At 52.4% G+C, this 11,061-nt stretch overlaps 1 protein-coding gene across 2 annotated transcripts; it reads left to right on the top strand.

Annotated features, from left to right (window-relative positions):
- Nucleotides 1–32: 32 nt before the first annotated feature.
- On the top strand, nt 33–10,970 carry SENP2 (SUMO specific peptidase 2). 2 transcript variants are annotated; one of them, XM_068201162.1, is made up of 17 exons: nt 33–91; nt 2,430–2,485; nt 3,188–3,315; nt 3,544–3,610; nt 4,279–4,357; nt 5,023–5,152; nt 5,279–5,382; nt 5,798–5,886; nt 6,497–6,554; nt 7,597–7,660; nt 8,009–8,152; nt 8,313–8,444; nt 8,782–8,985; nt 9,092–9,171; nt 9,829–9,913; nt 10,158–10,253; nt 10,761–10,970. In XM_068201162.1, exons 1-17 carry the CDS (start codon nt 48–50, stop codon nt 10,836–10,838), a joined length of 1,638 nt encoding a protein of 545 aa, XP_068057263.1. In that variant the 5' UTR covers nt 33–47; the 3' UTR covers nt 10,839–10,970. The 2 variants fall into 2 exon arrangements, with proteins under 2 accessions (XP_068057263.1, XP_068057261.1); XM_068201160.1 differs by lacking the exon at nt 33–91 and adding an exon at nt 1,151–1,293.
- The last annotated feature ends 91 nt before the right edge of the window (nt 10,971–11,061 follow it).

The raw sequence follows: 11,061 nt of genomic DNA, 5'->3' as shown, positions 1-11,061 counted from the left end.
GTCGCGGTTCCGTCGCGGTTCCGTCGCGACAGCGGTAGGCGAGCGCGATGCCGAGCAGCAGAAATCGCCGGCGTGAGCCCAGCGCGGCTCGGTGAGCGCCGGGGAAGGGATTCCGCAGCGGGGGCACGAGGGGGAGGGCGGGGAGGCACAGGAGCCAGTCCCTGCTTTTGCTGGGATGCCGGCGGCTCTGCCCCACGGAGTCCCGGGAAAGCACCAGAGCCCCGGGGAATGCCCAGCAAGTCCAACCGCCCCGCGGGGACCTGCGGCGAGCCCCTCACGCCAGGTCCCCGCCAACGCCCGACGACCGAGTCCTGGAGTAGGGAAAGCTGACTCTGTGCGAGGACAAAAGCTCCTGTCCCCCCAAGGGGACAAAGCTCCCGGCTCTTGGGAGTCGGGAAAGCTGCTGACCCCCCGAGACGGCAAAACATCCCGACTTTAGGAGAGGACAAAGCTCCTGACTCAGCCGTGCCAGCGCTGTTAGGTCCGGCTGGGGGAGAGAAAACAGGACGGGACAGGAGCAGAATGGGCAGAAACAGCCCAAATTATGGCCGGGGAGTGCTGCAGAACGCGCGCGCGCATCGCTCCTGCCCGCCGGGCGCGGGAGGGGCGGGGCGAGTGGGGCTGGGGGCGGGGCGAGTGGGGCTGGGGGCGGGGCGAGTGGGGCTGGGGGCGGGGCGAGTGGGGCTGGGGCGGGTCCATTCGTGATGTGGGCGGGGCGTGAGTAGCTGTGGGCGGGGCAAAACGGGGCGGGGCGTGTGCGGCCGTGGGCGGGTCCATCAGGGCCGTGGGCGGGTCCATCAGGGCCGCGGGCGGGGCGTGTGCGGCCGTGGGCGGGTCCATCAGGGCCGTGGGCGGGTCCATCAGGGCCGCGGGCGGGGCGTGTGTGGCTGTGGGCGGGTCCATCAGGGCCGTGGGCGGGGCGTGTGCGGCCGTGGGCGGGTCCATCAGGGCCGTGGGCGGGGCGTGTGTGGCTGTGGGCGGGTCCATCAGGGCCGTGGGCGGGTCCATCAGGGCCGTGGGCGGGTCCATCAGGGCCGTGGGCGGGTCCATCAGGGCCGTGGGCGGGGCGTGTGCGGCCGTGGGCGGGTCCATCAGGGCCGCGGGCGGGGCGTGCCCGCCGTTGGCGGCGCGGGGCGGGGCCCGGCGCCGGAAGTGCGCGCGGTCCATGTACCAATGGCTGCTCGCGGTCCTCCGCGCCCTCCGCGACGCCGCCCGCCAGGCCCCGGCCCCGGCCCTCGCCCTCACCCCGGACCCGCGCCCGGAGCCGCCGCCCCGAAAGAAACCGCCCCCCAGGTCAGCCCTTCCCGCCGCGCCTCCCGCCTGCTGCCCCGCCGCTCGGCCCGGCCGGCGTCCCCGCGCCGCCGGGGCTGCCCGTGTGGGTCTGGGGAGTTCCTGGTAGACGCCAGGTGCTCCCGGTCAGGCTGTCCGCAGAGGCAGCTGGGGAGGTGATTGCGGGTCCCGGACACGGCTGACCGCGGCGCGGTGCTGCGCTGGCTGCGGCTCCCAGGTGTTCCCGATGAAGCCGCGGCCCCTCGATCCCTGTCCAGCTGCACGGCGCGGGCTTGGGCGGGACCTGTGGAGCGGGGCCCACGCGGCTTTGGGGATGGGGGGCTGGAGGGCCGCCGCGGAGCGTGGCTGCGAGCTGGATAAAAGGAGGATGCCGTCCCACGCCTTAACCATTTTGCTGCCGGAGGCGATGGCCGGGTCGCCTCCGTGCCTGCCGCTCGCAATGTACGGATCGCAGCCTGCGCTCTGGGGAGGGCGGCTGCTCCCTCCGGCAGGCTCTGCTTGGTTCCCACCGCAGAGTGGAGGAGACGAGGGAATGTCTCTGGAAAGAGCCGCGTGTTGCACGAGTGGTTTTCACTGAGGAGCAGCTCAGAAGGAATTAGCTCTTGAGGGAGGGGGAATAAAAATAGGAGCGTTCTTTGTGCTCTGTTCCTAAAGGAGACGTTTTTACCGGACTTAAGGATGGTATCAACCGATAAAAATCCTTGCATTTAGGCTTGTGGGAAAGGGTGAGGCTGGTAATGGTTTGGAGGATTTGTTCCCCAGCTGACTCAGCAGGAAGTTGCTGCAGTGGATGTAAGCAGGACTGGCATTCCCACCTCGCTTTTCCTGTTCTGCCTAAACTTTCCTTTGCAGCTCGGCATAGCGACATGAACTTGGGCGGCTTAGAGACCTCTGGGGTGCTTCTCTCCTGGAGGAAGGAGGACGGCATTACATATTAAGGCACTTTTTGGTGATAGGAACAAACGTAGACCACGAGGAAGCATTAGCAGAAGGAGAAAAAGAGACCTGCTCTGCTTTAGTGGGATGATCAGCTCTCTGGGGGATGATCCTGGGGAAATAGGAAAGCCCCCTTTGGAAGTTTGGGCCTGCTGGGAGCTGAATTGTGCTTGCAAACGTTGTTCTGTGTGTTCTTCCCTCAGTGTTCTGTCACCTGTGGAAGGTCCTGAGGACATCCCTGCAAAAAGGCTGAAAACAGGTATTGCCCCTCACAGAGAGGTTTAATATGCCTGGGTTTTCCTTGGGTTTGGGGTACCTTGGGGAACTCTGGGTTTGGTGCTTCAGGGTTGCTGCTGAAGCTGAGGATTTTTGAGCCACTCTTGTGGCTGGAGGGGGTCTCATGGGGCCTGGGCCTGTCGCTGATGTGTCCCAGTGTTCGTGGATGTGGCACTTGGGCACATGGGTCAGTGGTGGCCTTGGCAGTGCTGTGGCAACAGTTGCACTTGATGACCTTATAGGGTTTATCCAACTTTAATGATTCTCTCATTTTCAAACCAAGTGGAGGATGGCAGAACCTGGTCAGATGAAGGCAGGAAGAGAAGCAGGGAACAGCTTTTTCCATCCTGGGAGGGCCATGTATTTGCACCAAGGATAAATCCTGGCTGGGGCAGGGCATGGAGTGTCCCAGCTTTCTCTGGCACTGAGCCCTGCAGGGCAGCACAGAGAGCATTTTCAGTCAAGGCTGTTGCTCTTCCACTGGGGATGTGGAGCTTCCTAATTCCTTCTTGGGAACAAGATCCCCAGTGATGGGGTGGGGGGTGCTGCTGGGGTCTTGCTCTGTTGTTGAAATGAGTTATCTGCTCCATGAGGGATCAAGGAGCTGGGCTTGTGGGTGTAAGCAGAAATCCCAACCCCTGTTTCCAGTCCCATTCTTTATGGCCTGGTGATGTGGTTTTTGCAGAATGTGTCTCTGGGGCTAACAAGGAGCCTGAAGAGGTTTCTGTGGCTGCCAAGTTGCCGCCTAAGGCAACAAGAAGAAGCCAGGAGACTGAAGAGAGAGATGACTTCTTCTCCGAGTCTGAAGATGAGGTGAGCAAGGATTTTGATGGGAACTCAGGGATCAGCTCCCACAATCCCTGCAGGTGTTTGAGCCTGTGTTACAAAAGTGGTGCCGTCAGTGCCCCGGCCTTCTGCTGCAGCCCAAGCAAAACCATGGGCTCCGAGTCAGAACACAGCTGGCTGAATTTCAGGAAGGGGAGGTGCTTGCTTGGATTCACATTCAGGTTATGCTCATTCTGGTACTTGGTTTTTTTTCAGGTTGTGTACATTTCTTCTGACTCTTCATTTGTAGCATCTGGAGGGGATGAGGACACAACAGAACCTGGTAGGGCTGACAGCACGTCCTTCACTCGTTCCTTTCTCCTGCTGCTCTCAGTCTGGGCAGCTCTGTCCAGGCTGGGGGCTGGTAGCTGAAGGCAAAATATCTGGGTAGCACCCAGGAATAGTGGAGGGTGAGCACTGTTTCTTCCCTGCATCCTGGTGTTGATTCTGGATTGGAGCCAGGGCTAGGAACAGGCTCCCCAGGGAATGGGCACAGCCCCAAGGCTGCCAGAGCTCCAGGAGCATTTGGACAATGCTCTCAGGGATGCACAGGCTGGGATGTCTGTGCAGGGCCAGGGGTTGGACCGGATGATTCTGTGGATCCTTTCCAACTGGGATATTCAGTGGTTTATCCCAGGATGCTCATGTGGTTGTGGATCCTAGATATTAACTGCCTTGGATGCAGTTCTGGTGTGTCCCACTGCTGGCTTGCCAGAAATAAATTGTTGTAAATGTTGATTTTAGTAGAGCCTCAGAACCCTTTTGTATTAGGCTTAGGCTGGCAACATTCTGTAGTTGCCAATATGAAAATATCCTGAAGCAACATAACACAAATAATATTAGAACATTAGGGATAAAATGAGAGTAATTTATCTTTAGTGAAGCTCTTTAAACTCGTATAACTCCTGTTTTCCTAACCACTTGCTGATGGCTTGTGCTTTTCTCCCACAGACAAAATGCCTTGTGACACCAACCCGTGCTTGACTGAGGGAACACCATCCTCTCTTTGCAAGAGAGTTCCATATCTGAGGTAAAAATCCTTCTGCTTTTTTCACTTCTGCTTTGAAGGGTTTTCTTGCCTTTCACTTTCATCCTTGAACTTCCCGTGTTACCCAGCATTTGTGTTTGTGTCCACAGAGCAACATTTTTCTGAATCCTGGGACTCCTCCTGGCTGCCATACTGCGGGAGGTTTTCAGCTGTGTTCTTGCCTTTGACCAGTTTTAAACTTTCTCTTTAAATCCAGATAGTTGGTAGACTCTGGAGATCAGAGAAAGATGAACAAGTTCAACACTCTCACCTCCTGTGGTAGGAGGAAGTGTTGAACTGGGAGGAGGCAGAGACCAGGAATGCAAACAGAAAAACCCACAACTACAAAAAAAAATCCCCCAAAAACCCCAGAGAATTTCCATTTCCCCAGAGAATTTCCATTTACCCCGAGAATTTCTGTTTCCCCAGAGAATTCCATAGAGAAACACTTTTATGTTTTTCTTCTGAGGGTGTTCAGCTACTGCCACAGGTCACCTAGAGAGGTTGTGGAGTCTGCCCATGCAGATGTTGGAAAACCCTCCTGGACACGGTCCTGGGCAGCCTGCTGTGCCTCCTTGAATCAGGAGGTGCTAATTAAAACCTAATTAATAAATCAGGAGCTTTGAATGTTCTCTTAATACCATTTCTTCTGCCTTTGGTGTTTTCAGCCTGAGCAGGAATAACCACATCCGAGCTGCTCCGGAGAGCCCTGTCACACCCAGGCCCCCCATTAAGGAGCCAGCTCCCAACTCTCCAGGAGTCAGTGGCACCAGGAGGCCTATGTGTGCTGCTGAAGAGGTAAAGTGGGGAGAGGGGAATTGTTTTGGGATGAAAGAGCTGTCGACTTCCTGTACAGGTAGGCTGAGACAAAAGGAAGGCCTGGGAATGCCTGCTAAAGTCTCTTTTTTCCTCCCCTTCTCCAAGGATGTTCAGCAAGCAGAAAATAAGAAATACAAAGAGCTCTTGAGTCTGTTCAAGGAAAAATATTCTGGAAGACTTACTTCTCCACGATCAGCAAGACTCAACAAGTAATTATGAGCAAAATAACCCTTAACTTTCTGGTGGTGAGTTTGTTGTGTGTGGAAGGGGAGGAGAATTGATCTTTCCTACTCTCAGGGTTCTGGACAGAATCAAATGTAATGATTGAGTCTCTTTTGGAATAGTAGAGGCAGAAAATTTGACTCTTGTATGTTCACTCTGCCTGAGCTGAAGGTGGCCAAACTTCTGAATGTAAGCTCCTCAGAATGCCCTTTGCATCTTGTCATGGAACCAGTGACAGCATGGTTCTGTTAAGGATTAAACAGCCTAATTTTACTTTATATATTTCTGTTGCTTTCATTTAGCTAGTTGTGTGCAAATAGCCGTGTCCTCTGCAGTGAATTGAGGTGCACTGGTAACAAATCACCTGTAAAAACTCTGTCCTTTTCTTCTGCTACACCAAAGAGTTCAAACCAAGGAACCAGGGATGACTGGGAGTCCCCTGAAAGAACAAAAAGCCAGAGGTGCCTCTCCACCTGTGCCAGAAAGGACCAGTGAGTATCCCCAGGACTCGGGGCTGCTCCAGTCTGTTGCTAGAAGTCCAGCCCAAACAGGGCATGTTCCTCATTATTGGCCAAACTGGGTTTGTGAGGGTTTTACTGAAGGGGAAGAACTGGTTTAAAATGGTATTTGAGAGCTGTGACTGTGGCAGTGCAGTTTGTAGCTGGATGTGACCCCCCTGCACAGGAGAAGGTTGTAGTACCTGTTTTACCTGGGTTTTTTTTGTACCAGGGGAGGGGGATATTTGACTCTGCACCCTCAGAGCTGCACTTTAATCCCTTTTTAATGCTAGACAGGAGTATTTCCATCAAATCAGAGTTTCCAAGACAAGTAGACTAATTACATATTTAATATTGTCCCAGGGTTTGTCCCCCCCTGTTCATTACTTAAATAGTTTTTCATCACTAACTCCTTTATATTTTACACATTCTGACATGATCATATGGGGATTGAAATGATTCCTGAGCTGGTGCCAGAGTTTAAACTTCTAAGTTGAAAATGCTGATGAAATGTCTGTGATGTCACCCAGAAACTGAGAGCTCTGTGCAGCTGCTGGAATGGGAAGTCACCTCCTTGTTCTCATATTGCTGCTTTTCCCTGCAGGTGTCAAACATGGGGATGTTTTCAGCCCCCAGCTGCCTCAGAGAGGTGTCATGATCAGGTAAGAGTCTCTTCTAACCATGACTCTTGTTTCTTTTGGCTCTGTCAGCCTCCAGAAGACCAGTCCTGTTCAGTGTCTCAGTGCTGGGGGAGAGGAACAGCTGGTTTGAGGAATTGCTCACAGCCAGTTGTCCCTAAAATCCAGTTCCCCTGTCACAGCTGGGCAGCTGTGGGATGTGCTGGGTGTTTTTTGGGAGAAGGAAGTAGGGATGACAGCCCAAGTTGTCCTTGGGTTTGCAGACTCTGTTTTTGCTCTTGAGTGTCTTTTTGCCACACCATTAATCAGCTGAGTTTGCATTTCCTGTGGATCCTGAGCAAAAGGAGTAGGGAGCTTCTAAACCTGGGGAGACTGAGGCAGTTTTTGAGGCTTGCAGGATGCCTTGGGTTGGAATAGGAGACCAAAAGAGAGTGTTGCTGTCCCTCATCAGGGACCAGTGGACTCTGTGGTGGCAGGATGGGAGTGCAGGAGGCTCCTTGTGGCGGGAAAGGGGCTTTTGTCTGCAGTTCCAGGGAGGGATTTTTGTGTGGCAGCTTGGTGCCCTCCTCTTCCTCCTCTCAGACAAGAGAGGAGAGAGTGCAGATGGGGGCAGAGAGAGGTTTGGTTGTGGCAGGTCTAATTTGGGGTGATTTTGTTCCTGTTCTCTTTCCCCCTTAGGCATGAGCACAGAACATTTGTCCTGAGTTAAATTGTCACTGTCCCCTAAGCTCAAGGGAAGAGGGGAAATAACTGGTGGAGTGGCATTTGCCACCAGGAGATCACAAAGCACTTGACAGAGGAAGTGCTGGTTGCTTCCCTGCTTTCCAAAGATTGAAACTGAGAAACAAAAGGAATTTGGCACCCGATGGTGGAAGAAAGTTTGTGAAACTTCCAGCTCTTCATCTATCCTGGTCTGGCTGCTACAAAAGGAGTGGGGAAGGAAACTGTGATGTTGTCATGTGTCAGAATCAGCCTTGAAAAAGCATTTTTTATGCAGAAGGTGAATTTTGGAGAATTTCACGGGGCAGTGTGGATATCCAGCTCATTTCTCTTTCTCTTCTGACAGCTACTACACACCACCAGAAGACTCTCGTGGACAGGGAAAACGAGAGAAGCGAGCTGCTTCAGTGGTAAGCTTCAGTTAGTCACTACTTCACTTTGTTTTCTGGAAAATATAACTCAACTCTGCTCAGGACTGAGATCCAAAATAAAAAGTCTGGAAATCAGAAATACTTAGCTTGATCTCAGCTTGATACCTGTATGTGGAGGCTTTGCTGGGGTGCTGGATGTTAATCCAAGCCCAAGGAAAGCCCTTCCTTTCTGGGCACAGTTGGAATGCAGTCATCAGTCAAATGTGACTTTGGGGATTGTTGCTGGGATGTGTTTACACAACCCCTTGCAGTTTCTTGCAGGATTCTCTGCCCTGTCCCCCAGCAAACCCCTTGTGCTTCTCTGACTTCTGTCCTTGTGCCTGGCAGGGCCAGCGTGAAGCCAAAGACCCCCAGAGAAAGTTATTCCAGTTCCATGTGACACCTGTCCTGTCCAAAGACCTCTTTTTTGTGGACAGTGAGCCACTGCCATGCCCAGAAAAGCCAGGAGATGATCTGGCTCCACTGACAGAGGTACCTGTACTCAGCAGCAAGCCAGTGCTGTGGCTGATTCAGCAAAGGCCTCCAAGGCTCTTTGCTCTGGCACTGGAGCTGCACTTGGAGGCCTTCTGGGGGGCTGGTGTGCTCCATGTGCTGTTCCACGAGCCCTTCCCCACTGAATCCTTTGTTCCAGGCCATGGAGAGTGAGATCTCTGCTGCCTTTGACAGTGGTGAGCCCGAGGACATCCTGAGCAGGGCCTTCAAGCTCACTGTCACCCGTGAGGACATCTGCACCCTGCAGCCCCTGGGCTGGCTCAACGACAGGGTATGGGATCCTGCACTTCCTGGGAAATCCCCCCCTCCCTGGGCACAGCAGTCTTCCAGGAGCTCCACTGCAGAGCCCAGAAATAGCTGTACACTCCTTATTTTGGGTACTGTGTGGGCTGGTGTTTCTGGAAGCTTTCACTTGGGTGGTGCAGCTCCCAGGAGTCAGTCTGGGTTATCAGAGTGGGTGTGGGGGCTTTAACCAGCAGCACAAGTCCCCCAGTGTGAAATTCTGGGAGCAAAAGCTGCTAAGCTGGAGTTTTCTCAGCAAAGACATGTTGCTGTCTTTTTAATTGAGTGTCTTATTTCACATCTCACTTTGCCTCTTTCTGTTCCAGATCATGAATTTCTACATGGGTCTTCTGGTGGAAAGGAGCAAGAAGGAAGGATATCCAGCAGTCTATGCTTTTAATACCTTCTTCTATTCCAAGCTAAGCTCTACAAGCCACAAGGGAGTAAAGAAATGGACCAAAGGTGTGGATATCTTTGAGCACGATGTCATCTTGGTGCCTATTCACCTCAGAATTCACTGGACACTGCTGGTGAGTCAAACTGGCTTTTTATTTAGGGAATGGGGAGAACAAAACTAGCAAGCAAGGTCCTTTAGTGTTTGGGGTGTGCTTTGTCTAAGTCACCTTCTAACCCCAGGTCGTTGACCTCCGAGAGAAAACCATCAAATACTTTGACTCCTTGGGACAGAAAGGAGACCACATTTGTAAAACTGTCTTGTGAGTAGCTGCTTTTTTATCCCTTTTGGTTGTTTTTGAGGCCTTTTCCCCTCCCCATGTGAAGTGTTTCTGCTCTGTCCCGTGGTGCTGCTCACTTTGTACCTCTTCTGTTCTGCTCAGTGTTTTAAATCCCCCAGTGTCAGAGGTGCACGTTTTCACATGTGCTGCACATCCTGACATGTCTTTGTCAGTAAAAACCCTTTCATCCAGCAGCTTCGTAGCGTGAGAGCAGGAGAGCAGCCCCACAGAGACAAATCCCAGAATCACTGAGGTTGGAAAAGCCCTCAAGGATCATTGAGTCCATCCCATGACTGATCCTCACCTTGTCACCAGCCCAGAGCCCTGTGCAGAGCCTTCCTGCCCTCCACAGTCCCACCCAGCTTGGTGTCACCTGCAAAGGCACTGGGGGTGCCCAATCCCCTTGTCCAGGTCATGGATAAAGATATTGCACAGGGCTGGGCCCTGGGGAGCCCTGCTTACAGCCTCTCTCTGTGTCTCTAAGACTGGAATTTTCCCTCCACATTCCTTAAATCCTCTGCTGTGAGGATCCTCTGGCATTTCACTGTGATTTATCTTCCTGTCACCTTTCAACAGCTTTTTGTTGTTGTTGCCCTACATCAGGGAGATGAAAAGTGATTTTTTTGTTGTTTTCAACAGAAAGTACCTGGAAGAGGAAAGCAGGGAAAAAAGAAACATTGAATTGACTGCTTCTGAGTGGACCCTTCACAGCATGGGCACAGAGGTATGGGAGCAATGCGTGGATTTGGAGTGGGAGCTAGAACTCCTTGTCACAGAGGATTTAACACTTCCCAGGCAAGCAGAGGGAGATGATGTGCAGTTAACTGGGACTATTCCTTGGGTTTGGGAGCAGTAAATGGATTATGGAAATAGGTTTTCAGGAGTAGGTGTGGGTAAAATGTGTGCTAGGACCGGATTGCTTCTCTTTCAAGACAGATAAACATTCTCCATGTTTTTGTATTCCTCAGGAAATCCCTCAACAAAATAATGGAAATGACTGTGGAGTTTTTGTTTGCAAATTTGCCGATTTCATCTCCAGAGACAAGCCCATCATCTTCACCCCGGTGAGAGGGGCTGTAAACAGCTCCAGCCTTTCCCACGCCCATGCGAGAGCCAGGGAAGCTGCACAGCAGCTGGGGCAGGGGCTGAGGGTTTGTTCCTCACGTCTGGTGTCTGCTCCCTGGGCAAGATTATGGATTCATGGAATCCCAGGTGGTTTGGGTTGGAATGGACCTTAAAAGACCATCTCATTCCAACACCAGGATGCTGCAGCCAGTGGTTTGGGATATCTGACCTTTGTATCTCTTGGTGAAATGGGTTTTCCCCTTGGACCTGCTCAGACCCTGGTTATTTTCCATTGTGGTGATCTTTAATAAATGTCCCTGTAAAGAAATGTGGGTGTTTGTTGGGTGGTTGTGTCACCCTGGTGTGAAACCCAGCAGATGATCTGGCTCCAGTGAAGGTGCTCAAAAGCAGCTTCCCACTCAAGAATTCCCTGGGTGTTAATGGAGATTTCCTGCCTCTTTCTCCCCTGGCTTCCTATGTGATGGGTTTTTCCTGTTTCTTTTCAGGAACACATGCCTTATTTCCGCAGGAAGATGGTGTGGGAAATAATCCATCAGCAGCTGCTGGGAGACATGCACTGTTAGGAAAACACTGTTCTGTAAAAGAGTATTTATTTCTTATTGTTTAGCTAAGATAAATATTAACTTATGTAAGAGCCTTATTGTATGGAAACATTACTTGTTAATAGAGTAATTTATTTTTTAATTGAAAACTGATTTCCTGTCTCTGTGGTTTTTAACTTGCTCCCCATCTGAAGAAGAACAGGGGCTATCTCCTCTCCTGGTGGCTCTGGGGACATCCCTGTGC

Source organism: Anomalospiza imberbis, chromosome 10, assembly GCF_031753505.1.
Source record: "Anomalospiza imberbis isolate Cuckoo-Finch-1a 21T00152 chromosome 10, ASM3175350v1, whole genome shotgun sequence".
Classification (NCBI taxonomy): Eukaryota; Metazoa; Chordata; class Aves; order Passeriformes; family Viduidae; genus Anomalospiza; species Anomalospiza imberbis.
Note: the sequence above shows the minus strand (reverse complement) of the source record. Positions and strands in the feature narration are given on the sequence as shown.